This window comes from Pimephales promelas, chromosome 9 (assembly GCF_988280905.1).
Source record: "Pimephales promelas chromosome 9, fPimPro1.hap1.1, whole genome shotgun sequence".
Lineage (NCBI taxonomy): Eukaryota > Metazoa > Chordata > Actinopteri > Cypriniformes > Leuciscidae > Pimephales > Pimephales promelas.
The window spans coordinates 30,024,319-30,043,616 of record NC_142777.1 but is presented as its reverse complement, the minus strand read 5'-3'; the positions used below and the strand labels follow the sequence as shown (position 1 = coordinate 30,043,616).

The 19,298-nt window shown below is 35.5% G+C and overlaps 1 protein-coding gene across 3 annotated transcripts in view; it reads left to right on the top strand.

Annotated features, from left to right (window-relative positions):
* Positions 1–19,156, top strand: part of ldb2a (LIM domain binding 2a) — a 55,034-nt gene extending 35,878 nt beyond the window's left edge. Inside the window, exons 4-9 of one of the 3 annotated variants that reach the window (XM_039648722.2) lie at positions 1,984–2,106; positions 5,114–5,197; positions 7,322–7,445; positions 10,808–10,861; positions 11,510–11,643; positions 17,551–19,156. In XM_039648722.2, coding sequence (XP_039504656.1) covers positions 1,984–2,106; positions 5,114–5,197; positions 7,322–7,445; positions 10,808–10,861; positions 11,510–11,643; positions 17,551–17,781 — 750 coding nt within the window. In that variant the 3' untranslated portion in view covers positions 17,782–19,156. Of the gene's footprint in view, positions 1–1,983; positions 2,107–5,113; positions 5,198–7,321; positions 7,446–10,807; positions 10,862–11,509; positions 11,650–17,550 lie in introns of all 3 variants that reach the window. The other 2 variants (XM_039648721.2, XM_039648723.2) reach the window with 2 other exon arrangements.
* The last annotated feature ends 142 nt before the right edge of the window (positions 19,157–19,298 follow it).

Below are 19,298 nucleotides of genomic sequence, written 5' to 3'. Positions count from 1 at the left end.
TATCAACAGATTTTACGTTTCTGCCTTGTCCATCAAGCACTTTAGATTATTTTCACATACTGTTAGGAACTAATCCACTTTAATCCATACAAGAGCCCATGTACTTATTACAGATACAGATGAATAGAAACCCACTAGTCTTTGAGGAACTGATTACAAAATCTCAGCTGTACTCTTGTGCTGCATTCAGAGAAATATTCAAAAACATAATAGCTAATATTTTGTAGTCATTTGTGTATTTGTACACAAGTGGAGAACCAAATTCATATATATATATATATATATATATTAAGGCTGGGCAACGATTTATCGTGATTAATCGCATCCAAAATAAAAGTTTGTGTTTACATAATATATGTGTGCATAGTGTGTATAATTATTTTGTATATATAAATACACACACATGCATGTATATATTTTAGAAAAATGTGTTCTTAATATATCAAATATTTATATTTTTACATAATATTAATTATGTATAAATATATATAAAGTATATACATGCAAATATTTCTTAAATATATACATGCATGTTTGTGTATTTATATATACAAAATAATTATACACACCACACACACATATATTACGTAAACACAAACTTTTATTTTGGATGCGATTAATCGCGATTAATCATTGCCCAGCCCTAATATATATATATATATATGAAGAGTTCAGATGCAAAAGCCTCTAAGTGCCATTTGAAATTTTCTTCTAGAATGATCATTTTTATCAAGCTTGTATATTTAAGTTCAGTGATTTCACTTAAATGGCAATGATAATTACCTATTAATTGTTATTTAAGTGAAGTTACTGAACTTAAATATACAAGTTTGATAAAAATCATCATTAAAGAAGAAAATTTCAAATGGCATTTAGAGGCTTTTGCACATATATATATATATATATATATATATATAAGCCATTTGGATATGTAGTGTGTGAAAATAAACTAGTTTACATACATTTCAGCTGTCAACAACTTTTTCACCCAATTGAAAAGTTAGTGTACTTGTACATTTTTTAAACAATTTTGTAAAATTCCATATTGTTTTATTTGCAATCAAGCTTTTTAATTGTATTGTTGTGAGTATTAAGGATACATAAAAATCTAGCTATGGAATTAACTTTAGCCAGACTAAGGAGATTCCAGAATGTCATTTCCATCACAAGTGAATGATGATGAGATGAAATTGATCATGATGATAGTATTTTTCTGTTATGCGTGTATCCTCTATTGGACATAATGCTAGACCGGTTGAAATTTTAAACACATCCTAAAGCACAGCTATGAAGCAGTACAGTTTTAGAGGGAGACGAAAAGTCTTTTATTTTTTCCCCCAGCATGTTACGGTGTTGAAAAAGGGATGGAAAGATGGACACAAAAAAAGGAGAGACGGGGAAAGAGTGAAACAAGCGAAAAACGATTCAGAGAGTAGGAAAAGCATACAGAAGGGAGAGAGAGCAAGAGAATGTGAAAGAGTGTGGTCATGTGATGGCGCTGTGCTCTCCCGCCAGCCTCTTTTCTTGTTGATCCTCCAGAGACCATCTGTGCTGAGGGCATTGATTAGAGTGGCTCTGGCGGGATTACATCTTTGCCGTTGCCATGCCAACTAATCAGCTGACGCTCCCACCCCCCCAATCCCCCTTCCTCCGCCTTCCTCCTCCTCCTCATCCTCCAGTTGCCCCAGCAACAGAACATTGGGGCTATGAGTAGCGCAGCTCTAAATTCAGCAGAATGTTTTTCACATCCTGATTTTTAAGTAATTGCCAATGGTTTATGACCTCTGCATGTATTCAGCATTTTGTTGTTTTGTTTTTGTGTAAGCTCTTCTCAAGTATTTCCATTTCGTTGGCCTTCAGTTCAGGTGTACAACATAAACACCTTTTATTTATCACGATGAGAGAGACATTTAACACAAAGGACATATCAGCAGACTGTAGACTTTGAAGACATCATAGACTTCTCGATGTTTGCATTCTCAGGTGTGTACGGAGGGCAGGTTGATTCTGGAGTTTGCCTTCGACGATCTGATGAGGATCAAGACGTGGCACTTCAACATCAGACAGTATCGGGAACTCATCCCACGGAGCATTCTAGCCATGCACGTGAGTTTGATATCATCACTCCATCCTATAGGGCTGTCCTACCACATGGTTTGGGTGGAGGTGTGTGTGCAGTTTACCAGCTGTTTTGCAAAGCTATTCGTCTTATAAAATTTAGTTTAGCGGTTTTTGATCTTTGGTTCTTAACTTATGATTTTTTTTCAATATTTTTTAAAGGCTCTCATTCTCATCAAGACTGCATTTATTTGATCAAAAATACAGTGAAAACGGCAGACATGCTGCGATTATGGAAATAAAGCAACAGAAAACCTGGGCCCGTATTCATAAAGAATCTTAATGCAAAGAGTAGCTCCAGACTCCTAGTGACAAAATTCTAAGAAAAGACTTTGAAATGTGGGCGTTTACTCTTAAAATGAAAGAAAATATCCCAGTAAAGAAAGAAGTAATTCAGAAAGTATCTAAACCATTTAAAGAGGTCTTAAGGTCAAAATTGTTAAGAGTACGAACAAGGACTTTTAAGAGGCTTAAGAGTTTCTTTAGCAGAGGAGAAAATGGCAGAAAGATGAAGAGGAAGAAGAAATGTGTAGCGCACACAATGGATGACAGTGAGTTAATAAAGGGATGGCCTTGTGTTCATCCACTAACTGGGCTGACAGTAAACACTGTTCCTCTTTCCAGTCAGGCTTTCTCATCCTTCTTGCTTTTGATTCCATGTTTGTTACATTAAAGCCAACATTCAAACCACCGCTTAAATAGACATGCCAGCAGTGTAAACCTTATAGGAAATTAACAGCATGGTAAATAAAATAAAGGATTTATATTCACTTATATAATGTGTGTGTGTTTGAGAACAGTCAAATAGGAAAAATTATGCATGTAATTTTAAAGTGAAGGCTTATAATAGACCCTATACTTAAAATCACTCCTTTTTTCCTTTGCGGACAACCAACCAATCACAGTCTTCAAAAGATTGTGTCATACATAGCAACGGGGTCAACCCCGCCTCTTCACTAAGATGAAAGTTTTTTCCTTACTCAGAATTGCTCTCAGATCGCTCTTAAGCTAAGACTCCTACATAAATGTTTTTAAGCTTAAGAGATTTCTGAGAGGATTCTCAGAAACTTTATGAATACGGGCCCAGGTGTTCATACTTTCTCATTTTAAAACTTAACTTTTAATGACTCATTGCTTTTTAAGCAATATATTTCGCTTTAAATCACATTTGAGTTTTAACTCATCACTCCCCCTTGTAGATTCAGAGATAGTGTAGTTTTTAGAAAGTTTGTTCACAGCAACTTATAAAATTCACATGCTCTTAAATTGGGCCCTTTGGGGCCATGTATTCTGGTGGAGAGGGAGAGAGAGTGACTGAGGGAGAAAGGCTTTGAAAGATTTTTGACAAGGATAGTGCAAAAGTTACTGCAGCTTGTTTGATCAACTCATTCTTGTACACACGGGTAAAGCTGCAAAGAAATTGAGTCAAACTCATCTGATCGAGGCTAATGAGAATATGAGCACATTTGGGGAACCGTGTTTTAGATGCTCAAAGCGGACTGCGGTCTGCATGGTTCCGGACCCTAGCCTTGTTATAACCGGACCATGAGAGATACTGACAGCGGTAGCACCATTTAACCGTTTCCAGATTTCAAAGTGAGCAACAAATAAAAATAAGCAGTACACAACACAAGCGCTCAGAGGCGTCATGTACTGTATATGGTAATGATCTTTAGGCGCTATATCCTTTTTATCAAGAGCTTGATTTGAGGCCTTTCTTTGCGTGTCACGTAATGCTAAAATAGTGAAGCGAGGATTCAGTGCAGGAGTAAGGGTATTTATTAAGTAGTAAAGAAACAAAACAAAACTACAAACTAATCCTCCCCTTGTAAGAAAGACAAGACAAGCCATGTGCTCACAACAAACCAGACTAAACACAAACACATGACAAACCGGGAATGTCAGAGCTCTGTCACAAGAAACACGGTGAGCAGCAAATAGATTGATATTTTCTCTAAAACACTGCCGAAAATAAGTATGCAGCAAATACAATTTACAATATAAAATAGACGTTTTTATAAGACTTTTTTTTTTTCATTTAGCAGTATTAATCAATCTGTCAATTGCATTTCATAATGAACAATGTTAGAATTGGGACAATTATTTGCTGATGGCAAGGAAACAACTAAAACTTTGAAATTACTACAATTACTCTTTTCTGCTCAAGACGAGAGTCTTTTGATTATTATGTGCATTGCTTGTTTGTATTTTAGATACTCATTTTTAGCTAAATATAAAAATGGTCCTGACTTCAAAAGAAAAACCCTGAATCCCCATACAGTATACATTATTTTCTGTCACATGGCCTTCTGCCATACACACTGTAGTGTAAAAATAATTACTACTGTAAGTACTATAAGTATTACTGCTGTCAAGATGGAAATTTAGAACTATTCTTTCTTCTTGACCTCCACTGGGAAGTAAATATAGACACCAGACTACTTGGAAATTGAATTGAATACCCCTGCTCTTCTCTGCTGGTTCACACTGCCCAGATGAATCAAGTGACAGGACCTCAATGATTGGCTGATGTCATTGCTATATCAATCATAACACAATTTACCTTGATGAATCTAGTCAATAATTTACCATAAGAACAAAAACCGCATTCGTTTGCAATTCATAGTGAAATCGCTATCACATTTCAATTTACATTTAGTCAATCAATATTAATTAGCAGCTGCAGCACACCCCTGATTCAATGCCCAAAATCTGAATCAAAAATGTATTCAGCGTAATCACAGTGATTCTACAGCACACAAAATTAACAGCACTTCCACTGTTACAACCACCATAGACACAGAGAAAGACACATGTCCCCCAATCCTCACCCCTCAGATATTCAAAATATAGATCTGAATATAACCGTAAATATGTGGTTACATCTGGGGTCTCTTAAATGAAGCATTAGAAAAGCCATATGAGTTGATTTTGGTCAATAACATGCTGCGGTTGTATTAAGTGATAACATTCCTTTTTTTTTGTCCACCTACAGGCACAAGACCCTCAAGTCCTGGAGCAGCTCTCGAAAAACATCACCCGCATGGGATTGACCAACTTCACCCTCAACTACCTCAGGGTAAGCAGAACAAAAATTATTTTGTTCTGTCTCCCTTACAAAAAAAAAAGTATTGTGAAGATACCATGGTCCATTGATGGATATCAGATGATAATTCTATGGTACACTCTTAGAAAAAAGGGTTCATTTGGGTTCTATATATGAAGCATAGGGTTCTTTACTCAACTCCACAGAACTTTTTAAAAAAGTGAAAAAGGTTCTATACTATATTCTATAGTTTCTATAGGTTCAACATTATGTGGTTGTAATTAAATTATTGTTTATTAAACTGTTGTAGTAACTTAATATCACATTTTAATCATGCTGATTTTTGGAGGAGAAAAACTGAAATGGCACTCTTCGTGTGATATTAATTAACTTCATAAATTGATATAAATATATACATTTTCTAACCCCCATATCATGAATTTTGTGATCATTCACATGCATTCACAAATACATTTTAGGGTCTTTATGTTTGTCAATAATATGAAATATTTAATCCGGAAAGGACAAAACAAATGATAATGAATGAACCCAAAAGGTTCCATATAGAACCTTTTTCCTGGTTACAAAGAACCCTAAAGGGTTCTTATCTTATTATTGAACCCTTAAAAAGGGTTCTGTATAGAACCTTTTAGGGGTTCCAAACACGTAGCGCTGATAGAACCTTTTCTATATTGTGGTATCTTGTATACCAGTGGTTCTCAGCCAGGGGGCCAGGGACCATTAGGGGACCTCAGCAAACATCCATCCTATTAACAGAATGCCTTCAAGTCAAACGGGCTGAGAACCACTGTGTTCAAAAACTCATGATATTACCCTGGTAATTAAACATGGTCATTCCTTTTAACTTGTGCATGTTACTGTTATTTTTACACTATGCATAGATAGTGAAAAATGTCATGTAAAATATGTATATAAATTCGTACACTTAAATGTGACTAAGTGTGTGTGTGTTAACACTGCTCAGAATTTATTAGCCGGCTTCATGGTGTGCTTTGTTTATTCTCGTCATTTCAGTGTGAGTGACAGCTCCGTTTTGCGAATGGGAGAACAAGAGAGGGAGAGAAAATGAATTGGATAGAGAGAATTAGCATAACATTAATGAGTGTTCCCATTTGAGGTGTGGCATTGTGGGTCCCTCTCTGCACTGAGCTCGAGCACAGCAGAAAAACACAAACTTGTTTATCGCGAGCTGCTGGGAGAAGCAAAGGAAAAAAGACCCTTTCAAGGTTTTAGGAACAGCAGTTTTTTCTCCCACTGAGTGTGTCTTTCTCAGTTGTTGTTGTTGTTGCTCGCATTAAACGCACAGTCTCTCTTATAAACGCAAATGCAGTGGTGCAGCCTAAGCTGAATTGTGAATTAAATTTGGATTATACGCAGCTCTTGTAACAGCGAGTCTATGCACCCTCAGCTAAATCTGCACCTGCTTTTTTCACTGCACATGATCAGCCATGGTGCATATACAGTAGTATTTACCTTTATGTTTTACCGTGTATATATATATGTATATCTCATGTTCCCATTATTTAAGAAAAAGCCTAAGACTCTTTCGGGTCTGAAAAAAATGAATAATAATTTCATAATTGTTTTTACTGACTTAATTGTGGGGTCAACCTCTGGGATTTTAGCAGTGCACTGTAATTCCCGTAAACAAGATCATTTTTCCTCTCTCCGGGGTAATTTCTCACGATCCTCGCATTGGCTTGCTGAAAAAATACCTCGTAAAAGTGACTCATTAGCATCACATGAAAAAACTGCATTTGTTTCAGCACGTTTATCAGTAGATCCACACCGAGGATGTTTCCTGTGCTCGGACGTAATAAGACCACTGTCCGGCGAGATGGACAAGGAAGCTTGTAGGTTTCCTCACATTCAGACTAGAAATAGCCCCGCTCTGTGGGCACGGATCCAGAGATTGTTTCTCTGGACCTGTGGAAGTGAGAGGATACAGCAGCGTTTGGATACGATCCTGTCAGTGGGAAATGATTTGTGTGTGTGTGTGTGTGTGTGTGCGTATCCGTGTGAATTTCAGGCCACCCGCTGTGGGATTTAAATGCTAATATTGTTAAAGCTTTAAAATGGGTAACTTGACAGTAACTGATGATGTTTCATGTGTATGTTTATGTGTGTTTCTTCCAGTTGTGTGTCATTCTGGAGCCGATGCAAGAGTTAATGTCCCGACACAAGACCTACAACCTTAGCCCGAGAGACTGTCTAAAGACCTGTCTGTTCCAGAAGTGGCAAAGAATGGTGGCCCCTCCAGGTAACAGCAAATCACTGTCCTCTCCACTGTATTTATGGAACGGGGACACTCCTAATGGCAGTAATTTGTGATCTGATCTGATCCTCACGGATGTGTGTGTGTTTAACGTCATGGTCTTAGGGAATATATTCAGCTCTTCGGTTGGACCTATCAGGGAAAACGAGTGGTAATTTTGTGGTTTTACACTCTTACGTGAGCCTCTCCATCATTATTGACTGTATATCATACTGGAACAGACTTGCTAGTTTTAAAACCCTTAATGTTTGGACATTTGAGCCAAACTTTAAAAATGTATGAATGTCATAGCATTAAAAAAAAGGAAACACAGTGTCTGTGGTAGTGTATTTAAACAAGCTACACTGTGTAACTCTTTTAGTTTGTTCTTAGCTAAAAACACTTAGTTCTTTCAAAAATATACGTGCTCATTAATGTATATTTACTTCGTTCAAGTAATAAAGTATTCTCGTGAGTGTATAATATGCCATTGAAAATACATACAAGTAAGGGGTTCTGATGTCGGTCGCCATGTTGCCCCTCCATCTTGAAAGTACATGAGCCAAAGAGGGACATACCCGTTAATTCAAGCTTCGCCTTTCGCGTTTACGTTTGAGTTAACACTCATGGACGAGTTCGAACTGGTAGCTTTAACGAGCAATTCATTTAGCAGGGTATCCCTCATTTTTTTCCCGTGAATTTTTTTTATTCATGCCTTAAAATAGCTTGAATGTAAATCTACACCCTTTCTTTATTTACTACACTCGGTCGGAACCATGAATATGCTAATTAGTCCCGCCTCCACTCGGTCAGATTTACTGTATAAATGCTTTACGATGGTAAGTGGAAATAACTGGTTTAATTCAGCCATAAATGTTTGAACCAAAAAATTGATTCAGAAGAAGTGGAAGAGGGAATTACAGGCTCGATGTCAATGTATCAGAATGGTATTGCATTTTATGTGTCGCTCTCTACAACATAACGGTAATTATTATGATTATCCTTTTGCTTGACTACGTTATCAAACAGCTACTGATGTGTCGCTTATGTTACACAAACTATGTTCCCGTTTGCTATCTCAGAGGCTTACAACTCCCATCTAAAAATTAGTACAAACGCTTTGAACAATGCTTTGAAAGGCATATAGGCATGTATGATAACATAGTAATATACATCATTTACATAATCAACCCGCTATATTGCTAAATGTGCCTGATTTGTAATATCAATAGAAAAATATAACTCCCCTGCTTCATTGCAGTTAATAATAATTTTTACATTTTTTTTTTCATTGCAGTTTAAAAGAGAAAATATTTAGCAATGTTGCTAACTTATGAATTTGCACATGGTTTGTCTTAAAGGACAATGCTGGCACAAAATGAACCAACTGTTCTCTGAGATTTGTTTGAATGATAATCGAATGTAAAGAGTTTGATCTTTAAAAACTGTTTAGCATATAATGCTAGGATATAGGGCATCGAGTAATGAAAAATCGCGGTAACATTTTATTTTACGACCTGCAAACAACTGCATTAGTACACCGAAATTACATTGTACGTTTCTGTAATTATAGTGTACTTCCATGTAGGTATAAGGGAACAATAAAGGGGTAACAAGCAGATATATAACCTGCAAATAACTTCATTTTTTTGGTCGTAAAATGAAGGTTGTATAAGTAAAGTGTTACCAAAATCGCTAGTTGATACCACTAACAAGGCTCAACATAGTCCAACACTAACACAGTAACATAATGACTTCGCGTATACAGGCAGGAGCCATCTTTGGAAAACCAGTCTCAACCAGTCAAACCACGACCATGGATTTCATTACTCTATGCACTATATACTAGCGTAATGCGCTAAACAGTTTTTAGAGATAAAACTCTTTACATTCGATTATCATGAAAACAAATCTCAGAGAACGGTTGACTATGTACCAATGTGTTAATAGACCAAAGGTTCATTTTGCGCCGGAGTTGTCCTTTAAAGCACATTAAAAACACCACATAGACGTAAACAACATTACAAAACTTGATTTTCACCACAGGGGGACTTTTAAATCACTGCATTTGGCAGATGACGAAGGGATTAGACATCTGTGGATATTTCTTTGACGCCTTTATATGTTCCTCAGGGGGTCAAATCAATCAATAACAACGATTTAAACTCATCTTTAGAACACACAAAGGGTTTACTCTACATTATGATCTAAACAGTGACAACATGACATGTATGAGCCTGAAAACACATCCTTCATCCGCTCCCTGTGGATGAAACCCTGTACGACCCTCGCCCACTCTTTAGGCGTCAGCACTGGCCTTCTCACAATTCGTATCGAAGTGGATCTTCTGTAATTGTCGTTTCCTTATTAGCTTTGCTTCCCTCTTTCCTCCCATTCTTTTAAAATCTGGAGAGCATTTTGTGTTCAGGAACAGGAAGGAAAGAAGGTTGCCTTTAAACACTGATAAGTTTTTTTTTTTATTGCCTCTTTTTTCACATGTATGTGTATGTGTGGAAATGAGCACGTTTTAGTACGTCATTCACACACTTGCACTGATAAAAATACAAAAATAAAGGTTCTTCTCTCTAAAAAAAATGTCCTTGCACAGGCTGTTTATTATTGGATACGTCTTTATGTGAAATCTGTCATACACAAACAATGTGGACACATCTCCCTGTGTGTGGTTAGAAAGAACCTCTAAAATGCATTTCATTTTCAGACATTATTGCATTCAAATTTACATTGACTAACAATGTGCCAAATATTTTAATTGTTATACTGAAATTAAATTAATATATAATAATAATAATAATAATAATAATAGTTATAATACATGGCTGTACAGAACATTCTTTACAACATTTGCTAACTTTTATTTTTATGTATATTGTATATAGTTTAGGGTTTGGAAAGATTTAAGAAGTACCAATGTTGCATTTATTTGATGAAAGGTAGAGTAAAAACAGTTATATTGTAACTGTTATATTGTAAACATTTTATTTCTTTATTAATGTTTTAAATGTGATTTATTTCTGTTCAAATGTATTTTAAATAGTATTTATTCCTGTAAATCTGATTTTTAAGCATCATTGATTACTCCTGTCCTCAGTGTCACAATCATTCCATTCTGCTCAAGAAACATGTATTGTTATTTTAAGAAATCTTATTATTATAAGTATTTAGTTAAATTATAATTATTATATTTAGTTATATTATAATTATTATTTTTGTCTGCTGTTATCAGCAGTCTTGCCATTTACATTTTTGCTTCTACAGTACATATGTATTCTGGTCCTTGATTTGCATAACTACTTAATTATTTATAAGTATTACCTGGAAAATAAATCTTGCTTTGGATATGGTTTCAGCTGGACATCCACAGAACTTCAAAACAGAAATTTTCCCCTCAAATCACAAAAAAGGTACTTGTCTCGTCTTCTGAATCATCTTCTAACAGGGAAACCTCATTCTGTGTCTAAATGGAAACCTATGAAATACATTTTCCTCTCTGTTTGAATCATGAATGCTCAGCATAAAAAGAGAGATATTGCATGTGGATATTTGAGTATTCACGATAAATAGGCAATTTGTTTGACTAAAACTTGTTTCATTTCTTCATTAAAATGTATTACAGGTTACATAAATGTGTTACATAAGTTATCCAGGACTTATAAATCTCATTTTAAAGACTGTGATATTTAATGAAAGTAAACAGCATTGAGACATTAATGATATAAGCGTGCATGCATGGCTGCAGAGACTGCAGTGCGCACTGTTGAGCATTTATGCAAATGAAAACAGAGGTTCTTTCTTACTAGTGCATGTCTTGGGAGATGTTTAAATGCCCTTTGATTCTTTCTCTCTCAAAAAAAAAAGAAAAAAAGCATGATGCATTTGTTTCACTGTGTATTCGCCCCTACGTTTGTATGCTCTCATATGTTGGAAAAGTCTTTTTTCTTCCTCCGTGTGCATGCACTCGCATTGTGGCATTTTTGTGAGTGTGGATGTGTGCGTTTGTCTTTTATTAATACTTCTCGTCTGTGTGTGCTTGTGTGCTTGGTGGAGAGCAGAGCCCACTCGACAGACCACGACCAAGAGAAGAAAGAGGAAGAACTCTGCCAGCAGTGCGTCTAACAGTAGCCTAGGCAACAGCGCTGGCGGCAAGAAACGTAGCCCTGCCAACAACTTCACTCTGGCCAGCCAGGTACCTGTAAGCATCAAATCTTCTTATTTACACACACACACACTGTAACCATCCAAAAACGTTAATGTTATTTTGCTCAGGTTGCTTTCCTAAGGATATGATTATAATTAGGGTGTCAAAACACAAAAGGTGAATTTATTTCGAGAAAATTATTTATTTGCATAAATATCTTAATTATTTGTTTATTTTCAATATCCGAAATCCTTGTCCTTGTGGAGAAATTTTTTGACCCCATGAGAAAAAACAACTTATAAATCATACCAAGTGATGTTTTTTGAAAATGAAAAATGCATACATTTTTCTGTGATGGGTAGGTACATGGGTAGGGTAGTGTTGGGGATAGAATATACAATTTGTACTGTATAAAAACCTGTATATATCAGTTGATTCACTAAAAAGTATATAAAGAGTTCAGATGCAAAAGCCTCTAAATGCCATTTGAAATTTTCTTCTTTCATGATGATTTTTATCAAACTTGTATATTTAAGTTCAGTAATTTTTACTTAAATAACAATAATAGGTAATTATCATTGCCATTTAAGTAAAATTACTGAACTTAATTATACAAGTTTGATAAAAATCATCATTAAAGAAGAAAATTTCAAATGGCATTTAGAGGCTTTTGCATCTGAACTCTTCATATATATATATATATATATACAGTATATATATAGATAGATAGATAGATAGATAGATAGATAGATAGATAGATAGATAGATAGATAGATAGATAGATAGATAGATAGATAGATAGATAGATAGATAGATAGATAGATAGATAGATAGATAGATAGATAGATAGATAGATAGATGATAGATAGATAGATGATAGATAGATAGACAATGTGTATATTGTATATCTATATATATATATAGACACACATAGACACATATATACAGTATAAATAGACATACAGTATAGACACAATATGTATATATATATATAGATATTTAGACACAATGGGTGGTGTTGGTGGGTGGTGGGTTACTGTATAAAAACCTATATCAGTTGATTCAATATGTATGAATATATATAGATATACAATGTAGATAGATAGATAGATAGATAGATAGATAGATAGATAGATAGATAGATAGATAGATAGATAGATAGATAGATAGATAGATAGATAGATAGATAGATAGATAGATAGATAGATAGATAGATAGATAGATAGATAGATAGATAGATAGATAGATAGATAGATAGATAGATAGATAGATAGATAGATAGATAGAAAACTAATGATGACTAGGGCCGTCAAGTTCCAAAATTACATTAACAGTACCAAAAACTGATCTTACAAGTAGTCCATATGACTTCTGCGCTATATAAATGTTCTTGGCATTCGCCATAGCTCTGCTGGGCACGTTCATGAAAAAAGTAGAAACATCTGATTCATAAACAAAACTTTATTTTTAGTAAAATCTTTTCAGTGAATCAACTGATTCTTTTTATAAAACCAGATTGAATTATTTGTTTATAAATCTGACTCAGTCAGCCTGCTCAGTCAACTCAATGATTCAGTGATATGTTTGCAATTAACGGCACACTGAACAGCACCATCAGAATTTCTCTTTTTGTGTTTTTAACTTAAAAAAATCAATTCATACAGGTTTGGAACTGCAGCATTGTGAGTAAAAGACAGATTTCTGGGTGAACTTTCCTTCAAATTTGATTTTGTCTGTACTGATTCTGCACCTTTAACAACTAATGACACATTACTGTGTTGTAATGGCATGTTATGGTAATGTGAAGTTTGTTCATGGTTTGAGTTTTGGGCCATGAAACAGATATTAAACATATTCAATTCCAATGCCAATGCCGAAGTAAAAACACTCAGCACCTTCACAGAGAGAGACTCCTTAGCTCTCATTTTCAATTCCTATATTACCCACTTACAGTGTTTAACCCCAATACAGAGGCATTTATCCCAGAGTGCCTCTTTATCCCCCAGGCTTCCTTTTCAGGCATTACTCTAGCGGTTGATGTGTTCTCCCAGTTTGCACACAGGGTCAAACGCACAACACACGAGTGCGAAAGCTGTTTTGGGGAGTGGTATTGTGAGGCGGTAAATTTGTTTGCAGATGGATGATGGGATTTGTAGTGCGTGGCTTTTCCCCTGGAGTTCAGGGACACTTGGATACATGAATGCCAAAGAGGAGATTAAAGAGAAGAGACACCCTCGTGTTCCAGCCGAGTCTGTCAAAACCAGAGCTGTTTGGTTACATGCTCTAAAGGATAAAAAATTTGTTCTTCGTTAGAAGAAGAATCCTCAGGAAAAAAATACAATTGTATCAAGCCTTTATTTTAACTTTTTCTTCAGCTCAGCGTTTTAATAATGATAAACAATATACAAGTGCATATAGTGTTTGGGGTTTTTTTACAGGATGGCCAATGCCAAATATAGTAAATTATATATGTTCATATTATATTATTATGAAATAAATATTATTAATAATATATATAAAATATAATGTATAATATTTAATATTTATATATATTTATAATAATATGATAATATTATTCAATGTATCGTATCATTAAATATGAAAAAAATTAAATTGTATATCTATATCAGGGTTTATTTTAGTATTTCAAATATACCACTAAAATGTTTATTTATTAAAATAATGAATCTGCTTACTATATTTTAATTTTGAGTTTAAGTTCTAGTCATTTCTATTCATTTTCTAATTTCTATAATTTCATTTTTAAGCGTGGCCTTTCATGTAATATTTATATTTTATTTCAGCTTTTTAGATTTAGTTAACAAAACAGCCGTGATCTGTATAAGTGAATTGTATATAATGTGAATTTCTCTCTCTGTGTAGGTAACTCTAATTGCATATATTTTGTCCTGCTTGTATCTAGCAAGTGTCCATCATTTTAAGGACAGCAGACACATTCACACAAGCAGTGAGAAAATTGTTGGTGTGAGCAACTGGCTCTGTGCCAGCACTCATTATCATATAGATGTGTGTGTGTGTGTGTGTGTGTGTGGTCATACGGGTCTGTGTCACAACACTCTTCATTTTACTCCCCATTCGAAGCAGTGAGCCTCGTTGTAAGCAATGTTGCCTCGCGTCGTGGAGAGGAACACGCTGGTTACATATGTAGTGTGGCCACTTGGCTTTGTCTGTGCAGTCATCGCATGCTGCCAGATCAGCCTCCTACGTGAGCCCAATCACAATGAGCTGATCATGTGATCACCGGGTTGGGGAGGGGGTCTCGTGTTCAACAGTATTACAACAGTGCCCTCTTGTGATCATATTTTTGTCCTGAAATAATGATTTAATTGATAGCTGTGCATGTGTAACATGCCTGGATATGTGGATGGATTGAAATTTTCTCCAGTCTTAAAAAATGTCCAGCTCAAATGAGGGCTTTCTGTGCTCCTCGAGCTCAGATCCAGTGTGGGATCATTCATTCAGGTAGTCTGTTTGTATAAATGTGGGCGGCTCAGTGTGGGTTTAGCCACAGGCTACATCTAATTAGACAAGAGCACTGGACAGCCTTTCCATTTGATAGCAATTAGAGCTCTTCGTCAAACCACCAGCTGGAAACATGTAGGTTGTGTGAGCACGTCTGTATGTGTGTGTGTGTGTGTGTGTGTGTGTGTGTGTGTGTGATCCTGGCCCCTGGTTTAAACCCCAGACTGCAGGGCGACAGTTGCCGTTCAAAAACAGATGGCAAAGTCAAGCCTCGTTGGCAAGCGCCATTCTTTTTTCTTTTTTTTTTCTAATCGGTAACATTTCAGCTAATGACTTAATTAGCTATGCAAATTGACAAATCAGTGTGTGGATATTGTTATTTAGTCAAAAAGCCCACCTTAATGAATGAGAGTAATTAAGAAGCAGAGGGGTGGGAAGGGCTGACAGTGACTCTGGGGTCTCAGCCAAACCCCCTCACGAAACGACACGAGAGCCATGGCACACAAATAAACCCAGTTGCAACGGTAAAAGAGCTGAATCACAAGACAGGTTATGCAAATTGAGCAGCTCCAGGAGTGTGAAGGGTATGAGGAAAACAGAAAAGTAACTGGAAAATGTATGCATTGACAATTGGTAATATATGACTGTTCACAATACATTTACTAATGTTAAAGGGTTAGTTAACCCAAAAAATTAAAAGTCACTATGTGACTAAATTCCGAAAGTCTTACAGGTTTGGAACGACATGAGGGCGAATAATTGATGACGGAATTTAAATTTTGGGATGAACTAACCCTTCAGATTAATATATCTTAAAATGTTAAATCTATTTTAAATTGTAATAATATTTCATAGTATTGCTGTTTTCGCTGTATTTTTAATCAAATAAATGCAGCATTGCTGAGAGACTTATTTTGAAAGCATTAAAAACACTTTACCGATCTCATACTTTTGAACGGTACTGTATGCATAACCAACATAATAAGTTATGTAAAGTTCATTGTTAGTTTATTGTTAGTTGAATTGACCTTATTTTGTTATGTTACTGGGCTGATAGCATTTGCCATTTGCAGAAATTTGAATTAAATGCTAAACTGCATTTGAAATGCAATCACAATGATTAATAGGCACACTGACATTCAATTTCATTGCTTCTGTTGTAAAAATAAATAAATAATTTAATGTCATACTAAAGTGTCACACACTTCAGTTTAGCTTCGCCCAAATTATAACACTAGAGAACTTGACTGCATAAATATTTCATTAGAAACTTTTTTAATGCTTTGCATTTTAGATACATTTATCTTAATTAAAAGCAACAAATATTAAAAATAAATTTATTTTAAAATGTATTTTAGACATTTTAATTAAAAGCAACAAATCCAGTGGAAAAAAATGCACATCCATTTGACTAGGTTTCTAACATCAGAACATTCTGATTAACAGTATAAAGTGCAAAAAGATAACAAAAATAAAAGTGCTACAAATATATTAGTACTCTTTTTCTTATTGCAACAGTCATTTGGTCAACCTATTTACTTTGCATTTTGACTGATCTGTGTCCAATTATTTATTTGCCCACATTAATGTGTCTCAGCACAACAGATATGAATGCAGTCTATAACCACGCTAAATGCAAATTCACTTCCCCGATGCTAAAGCTGGGACTCTGTTGAACTCTCAGCCAAATATTGTTTGAGTTTCAATCAGTGCATCTCATCTTTGTTTGCTCACTCATGTGGATTGCGGAGCTCCTAAACTTCTGTATGCTGACGTAGGTCTGTCCCATATGGATCTAATATTCTGTTCCCTTCAATATGAGACAATTGGACTCTTGGCAATGGGAGCTAGAGGAGTAGACAATGAGGCAGACAGGTAAAGATAAAGAGCTCCCATGCTGCAGCGTGTCGACACACATGATCAACGAAGCATGTGCTCCAGTTAACTGATCAGTTGAGCCTGAGAATTCAACTAGAGAAAGAGAGAGAGAAAGTAAAGAACAGAAAACTTGTGCTGAAGTAAAACAAACATCCAGGTCTGATATTGTCAAGAAATAAAAACATTTTTAACTAATAAATCACACAATTGATTGCTATTTTATATATACATACACATTATTTTTAGAACATTAAAATACAATTTAAAAAGGTTGTAACTAATTAATCTCAATTCAATCAATTAATCACATCACATCTTAATATATCTTATTTAATATATTTTGAATATTTTGAATTTGAATGTACTACATTTAATACATTATTTTTTAAATATAGTATTACTAATAATGTATATAAATCTGTTTATTTCCTATATTAACCATTTTATCTGGTGCTTGCTAAGGTCAGGGTTAGGGATCACTGGTCCTTCACCGTCCAACATTGGTAGTGTTGATCTAGTTAGTTTTTTCACAACTTATCTTTCATATTGTTCTTCTTTTGTCAGTTTTTTTGACTGTGTAAATATTTATTGCAGGATGTGATGGTGGTAGGTGAGCCCACTCTGATGGGCGGGGAGTTTGGCGATGAGGACGAGCGTCTGATCACGCGGCTAGAAAACACACAATACGACGCCACCAACGGTCTGGACGATGACGACGACTTCACGAGCTCGCCGGCGCTCGGCAACAACAGTCCCTGGAACAGCAAGCCACCCACAGGGCAGGACAGCAAGCCCGAGAGTACGGCCTCGCAGCCCTCTCAGTAGGAGACAACATGCGCAGTGCCCAGTTGAACCACCAGGGCGGCGCACTCCCTCTCTCTGACCTCACTTTTTACCCTTGATGATGTTAATCCCATGTCATGGTGTTAATGATGTCATCCATTTTCACCAGAAACTGATGGTTCCTCTCCGTATTTTGGGTAACATTTAGGAACTTCACTGACCAAACTTTGGCAGCAATATTTGCTCACTGGATTTTTTTAAAATCATCTAGCTAGGCTACAAAGCAGCGTAAGTAATGTGACTCTTGGAGGAACTGGACTTTATTAAGGCTGAATGAGGTCTGAATTAACAGAGACCTGAATTTGGGACAACTTTGGCCCAATAATCATTGTAAAAACAAAAACTACCGTCTGTCTCGAAGTTCATCACATATCTCCGTAGTGACTTCGGTTGCCAACCACATTCAACGTCAACCAATGCTGGAGAGATGGTCATGTTGGCTGTCCTCTAATTGAAGACTGGAACTGCAGAGGCATCCACCGAGACCAATCCCTGAACATTTGCATTTTTATTGGAAATTTGTTTGGCTATTGTCTTCTTCCCTCTGCTTTCAATTAAAAGTGAACCGCCTTGCATTTCTTCAACACAACAGACTGTATTAACAAAGACCGCTTGTATAGAAGAGTCAGTTACCATTTACAGATTGTACTTTAATTCAAATATTCCTATTTGATTTCAGAGTCAATGTGTTATTTTATTAATTTGTGACTATTATGTGTTCTCCTCGTACATTTGGAGTTTTTTGACAGGCAGGCACATAAAGATTATTTGTCCATCTTCCGTCTATTGACTTAATTTCTAAATGAACCATGTTACGTTTCTGCATGACATTTTGAAATCTGTAACATGTTCATTGCCAGACCAGTTATCAGTTTGAAAGCACAGTATCCAGGGTTTTAACTTCGTTAATAAAAATGCGTTCTGCTTCATCTGATGTTGTGAAACCTTGATGTAAACGACAGCTGTTTTGACATTTACGAATTATTTGACTTTTTTATATAATGGATTTCATACACAGGAATGAACACCATACTGAGAAATGAGAATGTTAAATACAGATTACTGTAAGTCCAGCCATAAATATTCTGTTCATTAGCTTTAAATGAGTTTAAATAACATATGGCAAGCTTTATACATATCATGCTTTTAATATGTATGAAAACAGCCCTTTTATCTGAAAATCATCATTCCAGAAACTGCAATGCCCTTTCAGCAAGTTATGTGATCACGTTTATACAGCTTTATGTAATTTATGTAGCTAGATACATGCACCTTTTCTCCATATACTGTACATTGGATTTGTAAGTCCCTTTAAAAGTTGCATAGTGTGCTTTAATGATTAAAAGTATGATGATGATGATGACAAAGAGCCAAATATTTCTTTTTTAATTAGTGTCTTTGTTTCTATAACGTTACTTTATTAAAAAAAAAAAAAGTATTTCCGGAATATTCTCAAAGCCTGAGATATGTTCAAAACAAGACACAATATCAGCCACCCA